This window comes from Blennius ocellaris, assembly GCF_963422515.1.
Source record: "Blennius ocellaris genome assembly, chromosome: 9".
NCBI lineage: Eukaryota > Metazoa > Chordata > Actinopteri > Blenniiformes > Blenniidae > Blennius > Blennius ocellaris.
Genome location: NC_137658.1, coordinates 4,995,374 through 5,018,555, shown reverse-complemented (window position 1 = coordinate 5,018,555; position 23,182 = coordinate 4,995,374). Strand labels below are relative to the sequence as shown.

Here is a 23,182-nt window from a genome sequence, read left to right as displayed (position 1 = left end):
TTACTCAAATAAATGGCTCCTTCTGATAAGTAGATCAGGATGAAAAAGAAACACTGGTTTCCATCCTTTTTAGGCACAAAATGAAGTCAATTATGTAATTATATTAATAAGAATATTACATAAACCAAGCGGTTGATAAATCACCCATAAAATAACTTGTACTAATTACATTTTTGGGATATGTTTGTGTGATCATCATAGAATTGTTGCCTTTAAAAAAAAAAAAAAGATTAATTTCGAACTCCCAAAGCACTCCTCTGTATGAACTTCAGGTTTTCCGATGCCAGACAACTGCATCATCAGTCCATTATTGCATCATCAGATCTCCTCCTTCCAGAATGATCTTGTTCCAGGGTGATCTTTCTCGTCCACATGACGCCCGGCCCCATTGGTCATCCCCACCTCTCCTGCTCCTTCCAGCATGGATTGCCCCACCAATCGTAGGGGTAAGCGAGGGATTAGCTCCTGAGATTAAAGTGGCCATCTCCAAACCCTGTCTAATCCTGCCATCTGTCAAGAGAGCAGCGAACTGGCCAGCACTCTCCCTTCACTGGGTTTATTAGTAAGCCAGAAGAACACACTATTACAGAGACAAAGATATCTCAGAAAACACTGTGCTTTTTTATCAGGGTGACGATGGAGGAGACGTATCTTCTAAACCATGCAGGAGTCAAGAAGTCAATCCTGGCTGGAGGCACAGGACCAATGCCTCACTTTCCACCTGGGACTAAGGTATCCTACATCACAGATAATCTGATGACCTGAAGGGTCCCACATTCAAACACTGGATAATTGAAATAATCATACCTTGTATAAGTACTTATGATGTAATTATTATTTCAGAGAGAGATTAAAACAAAACAAAAAAACGTCTGTTTTCTGGTTTATTTTTAGCCACGTTTTGCGTTAAACACTTCAATTAGAACCTGCTGAATTATTCATGAACTGTGGAAATGTGTTCTGTTCCTGGCTCATGCACACAGAACAAACATTTGGTCAACCAAATTGCAACATGTTTTTTTGGCACGCCGTCTTTGTTTCTGTTCGTGAACCGATCTGCTGGTCTCCAACTTCTTTCCCTGCCTAGTAACACTCAGCCATATGGCACCGGGCCTGGACAGGGTGCCAAATATTTTCCATGACAATGCCAGCATGGATTTCCATTTACCTTTGTGTCTGTATCACTCTGTGTGTGTGTGTGTGTGTGTGTGTGTGTGTGTGTGTGTGTGTGTGTGTGTGTGTGTGTGTGTGTGTGTGTGTGTGTGTGTGTGTGTGTGTGTGTGTGTGTGTGTGTGTGTTGTTTCCCCAGAGAAATGATTCCCAGTTGCTCACACAGTTGTCAAACCCACTTCCCAAAATCTGCTATAAATAGAAGATTACATGGATATAAGATCAATTTACATTCAGGGTTATGGTAAAGCTTTCATAAGCATCTCACATGCAGTCAAACAGATTGAACACATAATGAAAACTGGCATGTCTGTCTCACAAAAGAAGTGTCTGAAGTTTATCGTGACAGCATTCATCTCAACAGTCTTTATTGTAAATAATAAAAACCCAAGATTAGAATAATGACAGCGAGATAAAAGTAGGAAAAGAAGAAATCTTCACAAAGCAAATCATGAAAAGGATTCTCAAGAGGGGGGGGGGGGAGGATTCCTACAGTTTCTCTGAGTTAAATTTGGTTTATTAAAGTTTTACCTGCAATATGTCAGACACAGAAAATGTGGCTTATGTAACTTTGTTCGTATGAAAAGTGAGAAAAACCATGACGTTTTTGTTTCAGATCGTCAGTATTCCTCCAAAACATCTTGTGGCAATTGACAATAAGGTTTTTCCAGGTCTGTTATCAATAAATCTCAGACATCCAAATGTCGGGATATTTCCTGAGCTTTGAAAGTATATGTGCATCATTTCTAAAAACAATGGCACAGAGCAAAAGCCTTCTATTAAAGTATATATAAATCTACACAAACATACACATCTTTTATATGCAATCTATTTTGGGTGGTTTGTTTGTGTCGCAAACTCCAAGCTGCTAAACTGTGTCTTATTTTATTCTTTATTTTGAAAACAATAACCCATTCCTATTATAATGCAATGAATATAGTTTGTAGCGCTTGTAAGGGAAGGAATTATTTATTAAGGATTGGATTCAATGAACTATTTTAACCATATCTCTCTACTTTTATAATATCTGGGTTGTTCTGCTTCAAGTTTGTGTCTTAACAATGTTATTTATTTATTTATTTATTTATTTGTTTGTTTGTTTGTTTGTTTGTTTGTTTATCTATCTATCTATCTATCTATCTATCTATCTATCTATCTATCTATCTATCTATCTATCTATCTATCTATCTATCTATCTATTTATTTATTTATTTATTTATTTATTATCTTCTTATTCTTAGACTTCTTCTAATATAATAATAATAATAATAATAATAATAATAATAATAATAATAATAATAATAATAATAATAATTATATTATTATTATTATTATTATTATTACATTTAAAGTTCATTTATTTAATTGTTTGAGTATTTAAGTATTTAATTATCTGAATAATGCGATTAGCAGTCACTGTAGCGAACTGGCCACTGATGGCGGCGTCCTTCATTAACGTGCACTCTCTTTGCCCTCCAGCTGGTTTTCCATTTTCAGACGCTGTTGGACAACTTTGAGCGGACAGTCATCGATGACAGCCGCCTGGCCGGCAGACCGGCTGAGATTTTCGTGGGAAAGATGTTCAAGATGGAAGTCTGGGAGACCCTCCTGACATCCATGAGGATCGGGGAGGTGTCTGAGTTCTGGTGTGACGCTGTGGTACGTTGCATGGCAGAATGAACGCACATCATCATCAGACCCCAGAGCAAATGTCTTTATGAGCAGGAAAGGGAGGCTTTTATTCCTCATTATGATGCACATGAATCAACCCCTGCGCAGCCTCCTACATGTTCTGCATTGTAAACACAAACACGGCAATCTTTTGTGCAAATGTTAGCGTTTTCCCTTCTGGAGAAAAATCCCATTTGCAAGTAAAATTGGGCGACTTCATGTCTTTTCCTTGTAGGGACTGATTGGCACGGGCTGGCAGCACCTGTGGGGTTAGCATGATTAGTGCTTGTGTGTCTTATTTTAGATCTGATGTAAGTGTTGGTGTGTTACTTTTGCAGCACACGGGCTTGTACCCCATCGTGTCCAAAGGAATGAGGCTGATTGCTCAAGGGAAAGACCCTCTGGAGGGCCAGAGACACATGTGTGGGATGGGAAACATGTTCCACTACCACTCCACTGGTTTCCCAGAGCTCGACGAGCTCATGCGAACCCCTCAGCCACTCATATTCATCATGGAGCTCTTACAGGTAAGCGCCAGAGGCAAAATGCCACATGTCACCCCAGATAACCGAAGGTGACATTGTTATCAGCTGTGCTCTTATTTGTTTCAGTAAACGGCTTCTCTCATATTCTTTGTATATCGACACACCGCCTGACAAGGGGAAAAAAAGACACATTTACCTATTAATCTAATCCTTTCTTAGAATTGAAACATGCTATTTGACAGCACTGACAAATCTCCAGCCTCTCTCTGGCTAAACAAATGCAGCTTTGAAATAATGCATTTTCCAGAAGAAGCCAGACACTCACTAGGGGGGTCCCACAGCAGTCAAAGTAAATGAAATCTCTCCAGTTGCATGGTTGATGTTTTTTTTTTTAATACACAAAGTGACATATCTTCAGTGCTGGAAAATAATTCTTACGCTAAAGTAACAAGAATGTATTTTCAACGCATGAATGTAATCTTTCCCAACGAAAGCAGACACGCTACCAGCAGAAAGTATTTCATTGTCCCAGGTAACATGTGCACACAGTATAAAGTGTATTCACAGCTGCAATCCACCTGTTTAATGTCCGCCTCCACTCAAAGTTTTGTTGTGTTTGCCTCCTGCCCCCCGCTGCTTCCAGGTGGGAGACCCCATGTCCTACCACAGAGAGTCCTGGATGATGGAAAAGGATGAGAAGCTGCAGACGGTGCCAACGCTCCACATGCAGGGTAATGGTCTGGTCAAGCAGAGACGATTCAGAGAGGCTGCCAGCAAGTACAAGGAAGCCGTTCTGCTGCTGAAAACCGTCCAGTCCAAAGTGAGTGAAGGATGGGGGAGAGAAGAGGAGGTGAAGGGAGGGAGATGATGTGCAGCGAAGGCTTGTGAACTGCGAGGTTTTCTGAGGATATTAGGTTTTTGGGACATTCATCTCGTTCTATTCCACAGGGAGGCTCTCTTGTTTTCCTGTCTTGCTCTACTTCACTATGTCCCTCATTGCAGGCTGTCTAAGACGAGAGCATTGTATAAGGCTGAAGGAAAAGGGTTTTATTAATAGAATATGTAGGAGTCATAATACTTGAGATTAACTTTTGGTAGCTTTCGACTTGTTCACAAGTTTAATGTTGGAAGCTTGCACAAAGTTGGACTCCGTGCCAGTCGACTTGTCTCGGCCGAAGAGGACGCCTTTGGAGTCTTCAGTGTCCTAAAGCCATGTCATGTCTAAATTTGTGTGAAAATATTTAAGCCTACTCGGCAGATATAAAATATTCAAATATGTGTAGGAGCTGCCAAGCAACATAGCCACACAATGAACACGTCTTTGTTCCTGTTTCTCCTCATATATGTGTGTAGGAGATGCCGGGAGACGTCGACTACATTAACTTGGGTCGTATGATCGTCCCCCTGGAGTTGAACTACTGCCAGTGTATGTTGGAGCTGGAGGAGTACTACGAAGTAATAGAGCACACCACTGAACTGCTGGAGAAACATAAAGGTACAGGAAAATGTTGGGTTAAATAGACCTGCAAGGGTTGTTTTTTTTCTTCATTTCTTTATTATAACTGCTAAATGATTGCACAACCTGCTATTTCCTACTAGAATTAACATGTCAGTGTTTTGTTGTAGTGTCACTTAGTTTTGTACATTTACATAAATTAACCTTGGAGCTGCTGGCGCTACCGGCAAACAATGGTACTTCAATAAAGCAAGAGAGTTTGTCACTCACTTATCCAACAAAGATGTGAACCACCAAGTGTACCAGACATGCACAGTCCTCGCAATTTAGAAAAGAAAAGAAAAAAATCTTCTCGTCAGTGTTAGTTGTGCTCGTGCAATTTATGTAAGAGTGCCATTACTATTTAAAATATATGAAGATCTTTTAAACCATATTATTTTAAATTTTTTAAACAGCTGTAAATGTTTTAACAGAAATGTTTCCTGCCTTTTTGACTTCAGGCCGTGTTTGCATTACATTTACAACAACAGGGTTAGATTGTCTTTAGTCTAATGCTTCTTCACTGCATTACTTTTGTCCACGAGTTCTTTATTTATGTTCACCCTCTTCTTGTAAAAGCTTAGTGCAGTACTGCTAATGCAGCTTCTTTTTTTGGGGAATAAAATAACGGAACCTTTTCTGTGTAAAATTGATGCTTGATATCAATTAATGTGGATTTTCACACATTTCTACTACTGTGACATTTAATGCCAGTTCGACTCACTCCATGATTGTATTAACATTGTAAATACTAAATACTCATAGTTGCACCTCTTATGTGGTAAAAAGTTCCACTTGCCATTGTTTCAGACGTTTTTTCCAGTTCAAGCTGCTGCTGAAAGATTCAGAACAGACGCCGCCGCGATATCCTCCAAAATGAATCATAATTAAATCAAGACTGCAGGGTTGACTGTCAATTATCGTTATTCACTCGCAGGCTGCATGATGAATGGTGCTTAGTGGTTTCACCTCGCAGCACCTCAAGTCTGTGTTAAGTTTGCATGTTATCTTTGCATGTGCATTCGGTCTCTCTCAAAGTCTAAAATACACTTGAGGTTAATTGGCAACTACATTTTCTTTGTCGGTGGGAATGAGAGTGTGTCTGCCTCTGTGTGTTTGACCTGTGATGGAACGGAGACTTCAGCTCCATGAACTTCAAATTTCTTTAAAGATACATTGAAGAAGATCGGTGGATTCACTTACGGACATTTTGTCAAATATGCTCAACGCTTCATTTAATTTCTTTGCTGGCGTTACATGCCGGTCATGTCTCATGCCCCTTCGCTGTAAAGGGGAAGCGGGAGGCAGTTAACTTAGCTTTGATAAATCACTGCACGGCAGAGGAAACAGCTGTGTCAAATGCGAGGCGTTATCCCTCACCCTGGTGAAGGATAACATCTCCTGGTTGTTAAATATTGTTATGTGTGACATGACGGGGGAGTAACAATTTTCCAAGGTAGCATTTTTTTAAGAAAAAAAACAGGTGGAATTCCAAATGTGTCAAACTGAACTTCTTCTGGTTTTTTTTAAAGTTATTATTAAATGTTGTAAATGCTGTAGATTAATAAGATCGCACACATTTCTTTCTACCTCTGGATCTGAACTGCAACAGTAAATTCAAGATGTAGTAAAAAAAAAAAAAAAAAAGAAAAAAATGACAGGTCATGGCCTGATGCCTACGTTGGGTTTACTGCAGTGGCTGCTGCATGCTGCAGCCGTGTCTTCGGTAAGAGTGTGTAGGAGGGCTGAGGTTGACGTTCTTGAGGGTTTTACAGCCGGAGCAGCCTTGGGAATTGTACTGTCATACCCATGGCTACTCATATCCTAGAGGAGCCTCACATGTTGGCACAGTCTCCTCTTCACAGCCTCATGAATTATGCCCCCATCCAAAAGCAGGATCCACAGAGGCTATCTTTATGTTACACTTTATTCCTCAACCTGGATTTTTCTGTTTTACCATCCAGCTGCCCAATTGTGTGTTTGTAGTGATGTTGTGATGTGTCACATGGGTGTACACTGTCACGGCGCAGGTACTCACACCGCTGCAGTGGGATGAAAAACAAATATTGTAAAATATGGGGACGAGTGTTAGCATTACCTTCAGAGTGAAGAGGACAATAATGACTCCAGCTGGATGGAAATAAATGTAATGTCTAATGGCTTTTGAAGTGATGGAAACTCTTCCGTGTGTGTGTGCGTGTGTGTGTGTGTGTGTGTGTGTGTGTGTGTGTGTGTGTGTGTGTGTGTGTGTGTGTGTGTGTGTGTGTGTGTGTGTGTGTGTGTGTGTGTGTGTGTGTGTGTGTGTTATTGAAGAGGGAAGGTTTGTGAGTGAGCTTGACAGTGAGATGTAGAAAGAGTGGGCAGGGGTTTCTCGGCTCCACTGGTCCATTATGAAGGGATGTCACAAAACTGAGCCTTTAAAGGATGATCCATCTTTCAGTGACACGACTGACCCTCTCCTTCACCTCTATTTTTGAAGTGTCTTTGGTTTTAAAATCTCTCAGCACTTTTCAAGCGGGGGTTGTTTTGTTTTTCCTCCACATTTTCTGAACGCTTGTATGTGTGTGCACACATTAGCCATTCTGGCGAGATGCACTTATTGATTTACTTGTGAAGACAGATGAGAAGATTGATACCATTTTCTTTTCTTAGCCACCGAACTTGCATCTTTCCCCCTTTAGTTGTTCCTGCTGTCATCATTGTTGCGTTGTCTGAATCATTTGAAATCAGCCACTTTGCAGCTTTAATCCCTTCAACGTAGAAGAATTCTCACTGCAGTGTCTGAACTTTTGCCCGAGGCAACACTGAAATCTGTTAACTTGTGGCCAAATGAAGATTTAGAACAGAAAGAAATTTGAATACAGAGGAAGAGAAGAGAAAACTGCACCATCACAGTGCAAAACAAACACAGACCGAGGCTTCTCGGGTTGTGTGCGATTTTGGGGGAAACCAGTTCTTCTATTTCTGGAGTGTAACATGTCTGTTTGTTAATGGTGAGGCTACAGCCAGCAGCATGTCAATTTAGTTTAGCACAAAAACAGGAACCAGCCCGGCTCTGTCCAGAGGAAACACATTCAACCTCAATAAGTGCTGCCCTGTATTTTGTAGTTTGTTAAATTACTTCGTGTAAAAAGTGTAAAAACAAACCATTGTTCCTGATTCACAATTCTAAGAGGGATTTCTTCATCTTAATTTTTAAACATCGGCGTGTTGAGCACTTTAATATGCAAAATATAGGAATTGCATTTATTATAATACCTTGACTTCGAAAAACATACAAAAAAAATAGGTTTCATTAATAATACAGTTTATTTACAGCTTATTTGCCACAATTTAGTCCCAAAAGTTACAAGTAATAAAGACATGCTGGGCAATAGTTGCCAGTTATTTCAATTTCTCATTTCTCCTGCATTTCTTTTTCTGCTGTTGGTAAAGTTCTCATCACAAGGTTACAGGTTTGATCCCCCGTTACAATCCGTTCATATCTTGAAGTGCTCTCGAGCAAGACACTGAAGTTCAAATGGTTTCTAATGGAGGTTGGGTCCCTTGAATGGCTGCTCTCACACCTGTGAATGGGTGAATGACTAGCAAACTCTGTTATATGAGTGAAATTCATTTAATTTAGATGGATGTTTCTGTCACAGCTGACTGTAATCTGGACGGTCATCAATTCACTGTATGTGAATGTCCAGTGTAAGCTGAAGTCCTGATTTATATGACATACATTCAATGACAAAACTTTCATGATCATGTACAATGCAATGCGGTGCATGTTGGACATGCACCACATTTCTGGACCCATATTGGATTCTGGGTTTTGCTTTTTCTTTTACAGCTAATAACTCACCAAGATCCTAATCGTGTGTAACTACAGCAACAGCATTAACACTGTTTCTGAAAGGTCTGTGTTTTAACGCCAAATTGACTTCAATTAGACTGAAATGAACTGCATCAGGATTTTATCAGAAGCAGATCCAAGCCTGCTTTTCAAACGGAATCGCTCATTATTACATTTTGTTTTGCCACACATGCCCATTTCTACAATTGGATGAAACTAATTAATTCAGCTACACCAATTTATTTTTAATCAGACCAAACATACCTTCATTGGCCAGACATCACAGCTGTTGGTTTAGAAATGCACTGCAGGAGTCGTTATTGACTTTAAGTCTATTTTTTAACATGTCAAGTACATACAGTATGAGTGAATTGGCGCTAACTCCATGTCTCACAGATAATACGTGCTTAAATTACAAAATGTCAAACTTCAATCCATCGAGAATTAGTGTGGAATAAAGGTGTAGATTATTTGCAAACTCAGTGCTGGTGGTAAATTAACATAACAATAGTACTTTACGGCTCCTCATCCAAAAAGACAAATTAGTCCCACAGCAGACACAACCGAATTATTATTGAATTTTTGGGTCAAACGTGATTGACTGTATTTATATTTGACGTGTGTTTTTCCCCTCATGTTACTCAGACTGTGTGAAGGGCTACTACAAGAGAGCCAAGGCTCATGCTGCTGTGTGGAATGAGAAGGAGGCCCGGAGGGACTACAACATGGTGGCCCAGCTGGACGCCACCCTGGCCGCCCTCATCCGCCGAGAGCTGAACACCCTGTCAGAGCACATGAAGGAGAAGTACTGGGAGGAGAAGGAGCAATACTGGAACATGCTGGAGAAACAGGAGAACACCAATGAAAGTGAGTGTGAAGATGGGGAGAGAGAGGAAAAGTTGGTTGATAAGCAACATCAAGCGGGCGATGCGAATGTGGCCGCGGCGACCGGCGACGGAGCGCAAGACGATCTGCATGAGTCTCCAGACTCTAACAATGAAAATAATCCGCCGACTGAGGAAGCAGGTGTCAGAGAGGAGGCCGACCCGTCTGCAAACGCCCCGGACGCCACGGATAAATACGAGGGGAAGAACTGGCAGCTGATGTTACGCCTGGTCATGCTGCTGCAGAAAGAAGGAAACTTTCTCATTCAAGAGAAACGCTTCATGGAAGCTTCTGAGAAGTTCAAGGAGGCCATTGATTATGTGGACTTCCTGCCAAATAAGGTATAATAAAATGTGGTGGCACAGTGTAGCAGTGATTAGCAGTGTGGTGTAATCCCCTTGGAGAAGCTCCCCCATGTGGAGTTTGCATGATCCCCCACGACGTCCACTCACTCTCCAAAACCCCTGCTCTGTAGTTTGTGACTTCCCAAGGGTCAAAGGTGCATTGCTTCGTGTTTATTTGTGTCCCTGTTTTAGCAACACCAGCCAGCACCACCCAGTTCCCACCTGCCTCCTTTACCCTGATAGTTAAGTGTCAATAACATGACACTGGGCAAATGCACATAGTGTCGGCAAAAATACAGAAAAGACAGAGAAAAATAAGATGGAATCAACAAATGGGTACAAGCCGTGGCTAGAGATGATATCAAAGTATTTTATGGGTTTTGTTTCACTTTGGTCTGTTTTGTCTCATAGATTTGGTTACCATATCTGTGATGGACTGGCAACCTGATGAGTTTGTACCTTGGGGTTTTTCCATTGTTGGCTCTAAAAGCCTGGCGTCTAGTTTTCTGTACACCTGGATACAGTGTGAACAGGAGTCACATAAAGGTTTTGTCAAGTAAATAATTGTTTTTTTGTTTTTGTTTTTGTTTTTTAGAAAATAACATCCACTATAAAAGTTGTTTTTTTAAAGAGATATTGTCCAGATGGTCTTCATGATTGATATTCATCACTATCACAGCCACCAGTGATGAATAGTCAGGAATGCCAGAAAGTTGGCTCAGAAAAGAATCGTAGCTCAGTGTGGCCTGTAAACTGTAATCATGTGTCATCCCTGCCTTTTTACTGAAGAGCAGCTGTGGCATTGTAGGTACGCTGGCAAAGTGGGGAGCAGAAGAAGAACTCTAAAAATAACAGTGATCCACAGAGATATCACTGTCACCGCACAAGCCAGTGCTTCTTTTCTCTTTCTTTAAACTCTCTCCTCCGCCACACTTCGCTGTCTTCCCCCCTCGCGCCTTCCACACATGACAAATTATTGTCTTCTCATCAGCACACACACTCCTCCATCTTCATTCCTCCTCCTTCTTACACCATCCCTCTGACTCCTCTCCCCACCGTCATCACATTTCAATCTGCTCCATCATCCCCACCAACTCTTCATTTCACTGTCCCTATATTTGTTCTCATACTTTCAGAGTTTTTTTGGTCTCATCTTTCCTCTGCCATATATCAAACTCTCTGCTCCCTCTGCCCTCATCTTCCCACCTCACATCCAGTTTGTCCACGTTGTTTTCTCAGGAGGTGGATATACGGGAGGATGACTTGGAGTCGCTGGAGAAAGTACGTCTTCCCCTGGCTCTCAATCTCAGCCAGTGTATGCTGGAGCTGAAAGAATACCAGCGAGTAGTGGACCTCAACAATGAACTTCTGAAGAAGCATAAAGGTCAGTGTGTGGAAAACAGACAAAACTGTGCAAGGATCCAGGACAGAGTAACCAGGATGACCACACATCTTCATATGAGATTATAGAAGCATGGTGATGTTTTCTTACATTACTGTGTTTTTGTCTGCGCTACTCTCAAGCTGTAGAAGTTTACTCACACTTTAAAGGCCTTTTATGTGTTTTATGGTTTTCTATTGAAGTTACATTAATGCACATGAGGAGGGCATGGAGTTTGAAAATTGCAGACTGGTTAAGGTAATATAAGTTAATGTAAACAGTAGATTGTAGCAAAAGGCAATGCACTTTTTAAAAAAATTATATTAGAAGAATAACTTTTTTAATTGAAGTTAGTTCAATAATAAACACACCCATACTCGATTCCACACCAAGCAGGTTTTTCACGCTGAACTACGATCTTTGTGTTTCGTGGTTTTGTGACACACTGTGAACAAAACCAAGATGATGGAACTGTGAGCTTCGCTACAGAGAGAGAACTCAAACTGTTGTTTCAACATTTCTCAAGCTGCAGCACTTCACTTAAAAAAAAAACGGTTTCTTTTTACACATTGCATTTGGTCTGTGAATGAATTAACAGTCAGGCAACTCAACAAACACGGGTAAACATCAAATGGGCAAAACTCTTAACTCTTCGCCCCCTCTGGCCCGTCAGTGTGACAATGAAATTTAGAGCTCAAGGTGAAGCAGAGGAATCTTCTTGTGATGTAGAAATAGATGACTACGTGCAGGTTTAGTTTTTTTTTTTGTGCACATGCCATCATTTCTTAGCATACAAATGTGAACATCTGATGCCAGGAAAAATGCCTGGCTCTCAGCAAACGCCTGCATTCACTCTGCAACAGCCCTTGATCTGTCTGTTTACCAGAGAAAGAAGAAACCAAACATTCACAACTGCAATGCTGTGTCTCTCTTTTGTTCCCCTGGCACCCACCCATGGACATCACAGTCAAAAATGAATTCACTGTTTTCTTTTTGTTTCTGCTATGATGAATTATTTATAGTTGCGGCTGATCTGAAATGGTTGTTCTTACACTTTCCTTTTCCCTTCATTTACTCCTCACCAGCTTTCGGCTTCTACTTTGTCAGTCTCCTCTCTCACCACTGGCGTTCAGTCTACTTACTTCATCACCACTCTAATAGTTTATTAAACCTTCAGTTTTTAGTTTCACTACTTTCTTGCTCTGTGTTTGCCAAACATGCGCTGTCAAAAAACTTTTTTTTTTTTTTTTTACATTTCAGTAGGTCTGTCATTTGTACTTATTAACTCTGTCTTGACCTCTGCAGGTAACTTCAAGGCAGTGTACCAGAGGGCACGGGCGCATGTGGCACTGTGCAATGAGGATGAAGCCCGGCGAGATTTAAATCTGGTAGAGAAATTAGACCCAACTTTCAAAGCCTTCGTTCGCCAAGAACTGAAGAAGCTCGGTGATGCTGTACGCACGCAGAATGCTCTCCAGAATAAGACTTACTGGGATACGACACAGGAGAAGTGGGGGCCTGGTGGAAGCAAAACAAAGAGCGCGGCAAAAAAGAAGAAAGTCAAGTTTTCTCAGAAAGCCACAGAAGTGAAATCTGAAGCGGATAAGAAAACTGAAAAGGGTGCTATTCAAGTGAGGGAGAGCTCAGAGAAACCCCCCCCTGCTGAGGCGGAGGGAGCAAGTGATGCAGAAAAAAATCCAGACGTGAAAGCCGAGCAGCCCAACGAAGTGTCAGAGTGCGGGACAATGAGTGGAGAGGGGTTAGATAATGAAAATATAGAGAGGGTCGCGGCTCATGAAGCCGGGCTGGGCGCACCAGATAATCGTGCAACAGAAAAAGACAGAAATCCCGGGCCCACCGACTCAGGCAATAGATTAGTGTGTGATAAGGGCAAAAAGAAGGTCAAACGCCAATCAAATCCAGCGCCGGACTCAAACAGAACAGGCCAAGAGAACATAGACTCCAGTAAGACAGGAAATGGCGGCATTGAATCAGAACAGACCAATGAATAGAAATCGTCATGAAGAATCAAAGGTCACAGGGGATCTTTGGTCAGAGATGAATAGACCTGCAGCTGAGGGATGGAGCAGAAAAACAGTCTCAAAACAGGAAATATTGATTTTGAAACAGAAAAATATGAAGCGACAAAGAATTTATATAAACAACTTTTATTTGGCACCCTTCAGAGTTAACTTTGATTATTGAGTCCTCAAAGCAATAACGAGACGGAGCATAAAAAGCAGACAGGCTTGCAGTTTGCCAAATACAAAGTTTTATTTCTGTACACAAAGAGTAGAAAGCAGCCAGTAACCCACTCGTTATTACAGTAAAAAGCCTTTCTTCAGAAAACTTTTTACAGATTAAAAACTCCAGAGAAAAGACAGCAAGTAGTGTGAGATCTGGACGGTAACAGAAAATCAAATCAATTAAACAAGAAACTTTTCAATGAGTAATGAGGTATATTAATGGTGATATAAACAAACAAACAAAAGAAAAGAACGAAAGCTCAGTTCAACAGTGAACTATGAGTGTATGATTATGTGTGTTAAAGTTACCCACACCTTGTCTGAGGTTAGGTGATGCTTCGCCCTGTGTCACGTGTGATGAGCACACGTATGATGTGTAGAGATGCATAATGCAAATGCAGCCAGGAGAGTAATGGAGGGTTTTATTCACATCCTTGTCAACTCCATGCAATAACAACAGTGTAATAGTGCTCTCTGGTGTGACCCTCTATACTGGGGAGAGACTTTTTTCTCAGTAATCACAGAGCTGCAGCTGCACGACGGGGGGCAGAGTGTGTCATTGTGTTTGTGTGGGGAGGGGAAATGTATGGAGCCACTGGCTGTGTAGATATTTGTATATGGATCAGACCTCGGAGGATCATAGATTCACACAGAGATGAGACCTTCTGTGTAATACTCCTGCAGAGGTGGTGATGTCAAACAGTAGCTGAGTGAAACGTGGGCGCAAAGTGTGAATTGGCATTTCAACTATAATATGTGATACCTAAATATTATTGTCAGTCTGCCTCCTCTTTATGGTCTTAAAATAAACATGACAAATGTTGACATCTTGCCCTGTGGATGATGCCTCTTTTTCTTTTTTCTTCACCCCCCAACAAGCTATTACTGTTGCATCATTTTCTGTAAACAAAACACAAATAAAGGGAGCTACAATAGGCAATGAGCAATCATCAGAGTCTAATGAGATGTGTAAATACTAATAGATAAATACCTATGAATAAACATTAGTTGACATGGCTTTTTTGTTCCTTTTCTTTTCTCCCACGAGCTGAGCAGCTGCTCTTTGTTCCGTCTTTCGGGAGCTTTAACACAACAAATGCGAAAGCCGCACTGACGCTGAGACGGATTCAACATATAATATTGACTATCGTCAGCAGCTGAACAGTGGCAGGCTTCAGCGGCGGTAGATGTGAAGAAAAGGAGAGTTGTGTTTGGGAAACAAGGCTCTCTCTCTCTCTCTCACTCTCTCTCTCCCTTTTGCTTCCCTTAAGGCTATTAGCATTTGTATTATGAAGAGCACATCACCTTTCCAACTCAAACCTGTGGATCTGCATCCTTGGGGACAGTTCCCTAGCAACAGTATCAAAACTAACAGGCAGCGAGTGCTGAGGAGGAAGATGTCAAATGTGAGTGGTACGTGCCTGGAGGGTGTGGGGTGGGGTGGGGGCTACCGTAATGAATGCAGCACATGGGCGTTACACTCATGTATGTGGGGTCACTGTGCCTTTTTAGGTGTGAGAGGAATCCACTTGCTGTCGTGTGTGCGAGTGTCTTGGGCTTCATTAGGTGGCACAATTGCTGGGAAACACACAAAGCCAGAGCCTCATTGTTTCAGGCAAACTCCAGTCCTGCTTCTGGAGATTTTGCTGTAGCAGGCACATCAAAGAGGAACTCTCCCACCAGCCCTCGAGCATTAAATGCATCTATTTTTCTCAACTTTTTTCCTCTCTTGTCTTTTAGATCTCCAGTTGCTCCAAGCAACCCAGGCATCACAAGTTCACCCTTTAAAAGGCCTTAGTCAACTGGCTTCAACCTATGGATGTTCACATGCTGTGAGCCACACTTCTCCATTCCTTCTGTCACTTCCAATCAACCACAGTAGTACTGCCATGGGACTGACAGACACCGATACACAAACACCAGCGCCTGATGCAACTTCCTTCCCTGAATGTAAGACACAAGAAAAACAAGCATCCAGAAAGACCCACTCTCATCCTATATGGATTCTGTTTGATTTTAAGGCATTAATTGACTGTGCTATATTCAGAGCAGAATACACTTCATGACCAGCAAAAAAAAAAAAGAAAAGCAGGAATCCTTTTGTAAACGCAAAAGCAATTAGGGATGCATTAGCAGGAGGAAAATGACAAAGTCAAAGCTGCTGTTCATTTGAATCTGCATGGAAATGAAGGATTGCTGAGGATGGAGTCATTGCAGGAATACTTTATGTTGCTGTGCCTTGCACAGCCCTGCAAATAGTGTCTTGTGTTAAGCTGGTAAAGAGAAAAACAGCTCCAGCCTGGAGTTCCATCGTTCTCTTTCTCCACACACAGCGGGATAACACTAAAATCCCAAAGTGGAGGCCCATATACTGATATCTATCAGCCGAGAATTCCACAACAAAGCCTAATTCCAGTCACAATACAAACTACGTAGTTCGAAGCTGAGAACTTGTCTGAATCCCACAAGAGAAGAAATGGATCTCCGTTTTGGTGAAAGCGGATGTAGTGTGTATTTGCATTGATGCAGCAGTGCGCATCTTATTGATCATGCAGCGGAGCCATTTGTGCATAATGTAGGAGGGTGTATTGTGAATGGGAAGTTATGTGTGTAGCAGCATACGTGAGTGCAAACGGTTCTGTACGGGAGCAAAGGGGCCCACTTAGGGGAGGCGAGCAATGGGAGCGACGAGCAGGTTGAGAGGATTAGAGGAACTCAGTGTGTGCATACAGACGCGCTGTGCTAGCGGGCACTTTGGCTGTCTTAAATAAATCATGGATTTAACTGATGGTGTGTCATTCTCACAAAGTAAATAAACTCGTTGTGGGTGCTGTCAACTGCTCGGCGAATCTGCACCACGCACCCACATGAAATGCAGTCAGCCCAGCCCCAATCTAGTGTACGCGAGTCACTTTCGCACCCCACCCCTCATTATATATTCAAAAGGAACAAAGACGTGTGAGGAGAAAAAATAAACACACAAACACTAAACATACAGGCATTTTGACAATACAAGAGGACCTCCTTCCTATTCCGATTGTTGCATTTTTTTTTTTTTTTTTTTTTAATTGTTCTTTTCATGTGGAAGGTCCAATTTGTGCTGTGGACTGTGATAAAGCTTGACACCTCCAAACGACTACACAGATACTGGTAAGCACAGTGTCTTGGCTGGGCATTTTCCCTTTGCTTTAGTCTTTCCCTGACCTGCTGCTAATGTTAGTTTCCTTTGGCTCGTTAACATGGAGTCAGACTGTGCCACTGAAGAAGTGAGGCACAGGCCGGCCAAAAGGACATCAGCGTGAGCCTTTAGCAGTTTGCATGAAAAAGGCTTTTAGTGCACTGGGTTCCAATGGAGGGTTAGCTTTAAAGTCTTAAAGCTGCTGCAGTGGTCACAGGGCCTTGATGTATTGTGGCCTGACCCCAGCTGCATGCAGCTTCCCCCTCTGCCATCAAGCATCCTTTCAGGCTTCCTCTCTGCCCCTCCGGGATAACTTGGGGTTAGATGTGTGAGGTGGTGCCTGAAATTAGGAGACAGAATAGACAGAGAAGCAGAGAGAGCTTTCATTAGTTTAGGAACACATGCAAAAGACCAAGACACTATTCTTGGCTATAACTAAGAAGGCTATAATTATTATAATCCCTTTCTTTGTTAAAGTTACAGGCTTTAGCTTGTGGAGAAAATTGCATTTTAAATGTAACGAGACAGCTTGAAAAGTATGACAGTGATGCTCTACGTCTTCCTTTGCGACAGTCTCAGTCTCTGCCCCATCTACCTCCTCCTCCTCTCGGCTACTTCATCTCCTCGTCCCTTCCCTCAGACTATCGACCCACGGCAGTACATATTTGCTCTCCTCTCCATCTCTCACATTCCCGAGGGCCATGGAGGAGAAAGAGAGTCTGAGTGTGAAGCGCCACGGCAAACGAAGGTCCGCGCAGGTGAGAGGAACTCACCTGGTTCTGAAGGGAAGACGTTCCTCAGCTGCTCGATGACCTCCTGGAGCTGCAGCACCGTGTCCTGCTCATGCTCCAAATCATCTCCTGATGCGCGCACACACACACACACACACACACACACACACACACACACACACACACACACACACACACACACACACACACACACACACACACACACACACACACACACACACACACACACACACACACACACACACACACACACACACACACACACACACACACACGTTACTGCACGCTGATTTAATGCATGGTTTCACATTCTGCATGCGTGCAAGTGTCAGATCCACATCTGAGGCTGGCTGCACGTCCCTGACCTGCCGCTTCTGTGTCAGTAGTCTCTCTGCTGGCCGGCTCTCCATGGTGACCCCCTCCGGACACCGGGGAAGACAAGGTTGATGGTTCTGATCCATTTGCCTCCGAATCGTCTTTGGGCTGTTCCATAGGAAGAATTTGTCATCATTTAGTTTCAATAATTGCTTGTATTCACCCTTGTTGTAGAACTCGCTTCGTCCTTCGGCTGATAACAAATGTGACGTCTGGTGGCACTCGGCCAGCAGCTCTCCAATGGCATCAGAGTAAAATTATTTAAAAAGAGGCAATTTTCTCCTACAGCTGTTACACAAATTCATCAGGTTACTACGATTTGTGCTTTGATAGGAAGATAAGAAGACGGGGACTCGCGCTGCACAGAGCAGCAAAACAGAAAACACACTGACAGAGATGGATGGAAATCTTAACTCACAATCAAATGTGCATAATGTAACTCTTGAGGATATTATAGACAATGTACCATCATTTTGTATTGTTTTTAGCAACTGTGGAGTAATACTCAAGGGGTGGGTGAGTTCAGCAGATGCAATGCAACAGAAGATTCTGCAGAGGGGGATCCTATATACACATCTACCGACTACAGAGGTAGATCCCACATATTTTATTTTCTGAGGAAATGAAACTGTGATTTCAGTGCAGGGAGAAAAGGCAAGAATTCAAACAGTATTTTTTTTCTCCACCTCCTCCCTCCTACCCACATTCTCATCTGTCCTCACTCTTAATTTCCACGTCTTTCACCTGAAGAAGCAGCTTCTTGTCAGTCTTTCTTAGTGCCTTTCCCCTCTTGTAAATCACTCCCTTTCCTTTGTTTTAAGTCGGTGGCCCAGGCATGCAATTCAAACACCCCCATTGTAAAGAATTTACACATCCCAATTACAGTAAGTCGTAATGTCAGCTTCTACTTTCCCTATCAATCTCATTGTCACGTTTCCTCCATACTGCAGTAAATCCTTTTATGTGTTGCTCCCATGTCTCAAGGCTTACTTAACTCATTCTATCTATACTGCCCTACTTTGTATATCCATTTCCTTTTTCAACATGTGCACCCCTTGCCTCTTCATACCTGTATAAATGTATTTGAAGGTCTGTGCTACCTGATGTATGCAGTGTGACGCATACAAATGTTGAAAACCATTGAATATGAATTTCTCTCTGCACCTTTTATTCATACTGCGGTTACAGAAAGAGCTGCGGCGGCTCGCTGGAGTCCTTCAACAGACGATGTGTGAAAATAGTAGTGGCATGTGGTGAAAATAGTAGTGACCGTCTAATAAAGAAAAGAGCTTCGATGATCAGCTCGAAAATAGGAATACATGCAAATGATCAGCTGCAGTACGACAGCCCTGCAAACTGTGAGCTGACCTAACAAACCAGACACTTCTTCTGATGTTCGTGAGAAGCTGAAATATAAACTAATCATACTTTAAAAAAAATAACATTTTGGCTTAATTTTCCAGTTGAACAATACCAGGAAAAACTCAATTTGACTTTTTTGAAAGCCTTGCAAGATATAAAGCACATAAACCAAATTATTTCTGGCAGGCATAGTTAACAAACTAGTAAAATAGTAATAAGAAAATAATGTTACTGAATAATGTTTATTATGGGATTATGTGATCTTTTTGTGTATGTGGCGTGCACCTAAGGGGAGGTTCATATATATATATATATATATATATATAGCTTCATTAAATAGTTTGATGCTTTTGTTTTTGTAAAGCCTCTCATGTTCTCATGTAATGCACCTGATTGATACAATCATCCTAAAAACATTAACAAATGTGAAAACCTGTGGATCTGTACTCAGACAACGACTACAGATGACAGCATCTATGTTTAAACAAACACCCAATAAATCTATTGACACATATTTGGAATACTTTTTGCAAATAAAACAGTGTTACTATAGTACTCAATAATGTATTAGCAATATTGGCAAGAGACTAAAGTCTACTTACAGCTAGAGATTTGACTGTATAATTGCAATGAAATGGTGTATCTTTATATTGACTTTGAAGCAATAAAAGACATATTTTTCCTCTTTATGGTTTAAATGTATAATTTACACATTTAATGAGCACTCTATGAAAGGTTAAGATATTAAGGTTAATGATAATTCATAATACACCATTTAACATTACAGTTTGTAGAAAAATGACTAGTTCACATCAAATAGTGGTAACACTTTTATTTATGTGTCTTTAAAATGTCAATATCTCCTCAGGAGCCTGCTCATTGATATTTAAAGTCTGATCTAAATCCTCCATCATTTGGGAAATAATAACGTGAAATGGAATTCAATGAAGAACAAATAATTCATAGATTTCAGCTGAAGCTTATGCATGCTCAGTGTGCGTCTATTCTACGTCTGTCCATAATAATTCAACACACTAACATGGATATTGCTTCTGCTTCATCACTTCTGCTTTCCTGTTTTAATGTTTCTTCACTGCTTTTGTTCGATTATCATTCTGCGCGTGTTTTTCTTCCCAGAGCCCGTCAGTCATTACAACTCACAACCTCGGTATAATCATAAAACGGTCATTCTGCCTTTCAGACAGCGCGGTGTGCAGCCCTCCCCCTCCCCCTCCACCTCCGCCTCCTCCACGTCACTACCTTATCCTTCACCCTGGTCATGGAGTCGCTCCATCACTCCCATCAGACGTAAACTGCCTGCTCCCCCACTAAAGTCTAGACTGCTGAAGTCCTTTCTCATTGCTCTGTGATGTTGATTCTCGTCACTCGCCAAAACTTCAATATTGTTTTTTGTTGCATCACTTCAGTGTGAAAGTGAAAATGATTTCTGCCCATATGAATATATAATTCAGGCTGCATCTATCTACCGTCCAGATTTATCAAACTCATGGAGTGATGGAGTCGAAACCGGATGAAGTCATGCGCGTGCGCGTGCGCGTACACACACACACACACACACACACACACACACACACACACACACACACACACACACACACACACACACACACACACACACACACACACACACACACACACACACACACACACACACACACACACACACAAGGTATTCTGAAGTTGCTCCATCTTCTATATCGCTTCATCCACTTCTGATCGCAGAGAGCTGGAGCTGAATAACCAACGAGGAGTGAAGGTTTGGGAACGCCCAGTCCATCATAGGCCAAACACAGATATGATCATTGACACATTCACACTTATGGGCAATTTAGGGTCACTAATCAACCTCCTGTGCATGCTTTTGAACTGTGGGTGGAAACTAGAGTACCCAGAGAAAGCCTCCAGCTCTGTGTCTAGACTAGTGAGACTCTCAACAGGAGGCGACAGTGCTTACCACAATACCACTAAACCTGAGCTGAGCTGAGCACACAGCAATATTTCTTCCATTGAAATTTTTGGAGCTAAAAAGAAGAAGCACATAACAACAATATCTCAAAATGGTATTTCAGGGCAACTCTCTCAGTACCTGTAACAGCAGCTCCCTCAGCCTGCGCAGCTGAGACTCGAGCTGTTTGTTGTGATCCTCCAGGATCTGCATGCGGGTCTCCAGGCGCGTCTTGTGCTGCCGGAGGACCCGGGCCTCGGCCAGGAGCTCCTCGTCCTGCTGTCCTTCTGCTGTGGGTGAACCCGGGCCGCCTTCTCCGGCCTCAGTCAGCATGGGAACCGACGCCGCCTCTTCATGCTTCCACTTCAGCCGCCTGTACTCACCCTGCAGCACCCTGAGGACCCACAGTGCAGAACAGATGGAGGAGAAACAGTCAGGCCAACTTGTTAGTGCAACATTCAAAACAGAACTGCAGAAGTAGAGATATTTATCAAGCTGAGACAAGTAAATACAACCCCCCCCAAAAAAGGACACATTTTCTACTATATATTTAGAACATATCAATTCACATGCAAATACAAACACATTGGAGAATGCAGCACGATGTTATTGTATTGTTGACACGAAGCATATGGCAGTTCTATTAATCACCAGTCATTTAGTATAGTTCTCATCAAAAGCAGCTGTTTTTTTAAACCAGATTCAAATTTCAAAGCTGATTTCAGTTTTAGTATGGAAACCAAATAATTAACCAATTGTTGCATTGACACAGCAGTTCTACATGTATATGTGCATATATGCAGCAGGATGTCTCATGCTGCTTTTGATTCATCTTTCAGATACGGCAAACCAACAAATGATGCAGACTAAGCTACAGCATCCACTTTAGTCATCATAGACACAACAACGCACATGATAGCATGAGACATCGTTTGTAAAAAAAAAAAAAAAGAATTAAGTCAAGGTTTTAGACAGCCAAAGGGCAAACGTGTGTGCGTGTGCATATGTATGTCCGGAGAGGTCACAACTGAACTGAAGTCAAGCAATATATTCATATGAATCATTAACATCAAGTTTGCCTCTGGTCACTTATTAAATGAGCAGGGAAAATTAAATTGCTTTACTAATAGAAAAAAAATACATGTGCATCAAACAGATAAGTTCAAATTAAATGAATTCAACCGCCATGCGTTGGAGTGATGTTCAATTAAGCACTTGAATCAATTTTTTACGCAAAAACAAGAACAAAAAAAACAATTTTCAAGCAACTGCAGACTGTAACCACAACATTTTACAGACCCGACTGTCAGGTATGCACACAGAAAATCATATTTTATTCACTTGATGCCGTTCAAAAGGATTTTGAGTGTGGAAGTGTTTACTCTCTACAGGGGGGTTTTCAGATGGTGGCAGACACACTGAAGGGAGTCATATACCCAGATAAACACACATACATGTGTTATTATGCTTGTGAGCTTCACTGATAAAACTAAATAAATAAATAAAAATAAAAATCACTCACTCACTCACAATTTTTATGCCCCTGCTCTAAACTTTGTGTCTCATCTTTATGAAATCGATCCATAAGAAATTCAACACAACATTTTGAATGCTTAAACATGAAGACAAAAATCTAATTTCTTGTCGTATATACTTGTTTGTCAAATATGTGTGCGCAATGGATGTGGTTCAGAGATATTATTTGTGCATGAAAACATCTCCCCTCTCACCCCCCCAAAAAAATAATAACTTGCTCCCAACACAATAAACCATATCCTGAAATACACTTCATTTTCCAGGCTACAGACCTGTTTTCATTCTCCAGGCGGGCCAGGGTGCGTTGCAGCTGCTCCTTGTCCTGGTGCTCCAGGTGAGCCAGCAGCATGTGCTGTCCGCACGGCGAGTCATGGTCCAGGGCTGGGCTGGAGTGACGCAGGAGGTACTGATCTTCATCCCTGAGTCCCCCACACAGGAGACAGCACACTGAGCCACCAGCACACAGCCACCAGCAGCACAAAGCAGAGCCAACAGCAT

The 23,182-nt window shown here is 41.8% G+C and overlaps 2 protein-coding genes across 2 annotated transcripts in view; one reads left to right on the top strand and one right to left on the bottom strand.

The window, feature by feature from the left end:
• Positions 1 to 636: 636 nt before the first annotated feature.
• On the top strand, positions 637 to 13,281 carry LOC308134630 (uncharacterized protein; the record flags this gene model as incomplete). The annotated part of the gene is made up of 8 exons (XM_080502402.1): positions 637 to 732; positions 2,650 to 2,829; positions 3,180 to 3,368; positions 3,970 to 4,146; positions 4,680 to 4,821; positions 9,305 to 9,885; positions 11,131 to 11,272; positions 12,575 to 13,281. The coding sequence occupies 8 exons, from the start codon at positions 637 to 639 to the stop codon at positions 13,279 to 13,281; spliced, it is 2,214 nt and encodes a 737-aa protein (XP_080358528.1).
• Positions 13,282 to 13,533: 252 nt separating this feature from the next.
• Positions 13,534 to 23,182, bottom strand: part of drp2 (dystrophin related protein 2) — an 81,673-nt gene continuing 72,024 nt past the window's right edge. The window contains exons 20-24 of the mRNA XM_080502401.1: positions 22,957 to 23,103; positions 21,290 to 21,542; positions 17,811 to 17,928; positions 17,467 to 17,553; positions 13,534 to 17,033 (exon numbers count right to left, since the gene is read on the bottom strand). Coding sequence (XP_080358527.1) covers positions 17,014 to 17,033; positions 17,467 to 17,553; positions 17,811 to 17,928; positions 21,290 to 21,542; positions 22,957 to 23,103 — 625 coding nt within the window. The 3' untranslated portion in view covers positions 13,534 to 17,013. The remainder of the gene's footprint in view (positions 17,034 to 17,466; positions 17,554 to 17,810; positions 17,929 to 21,289; positions 21,543 to 22,956; positions 23,104 to 23,182) is intronic.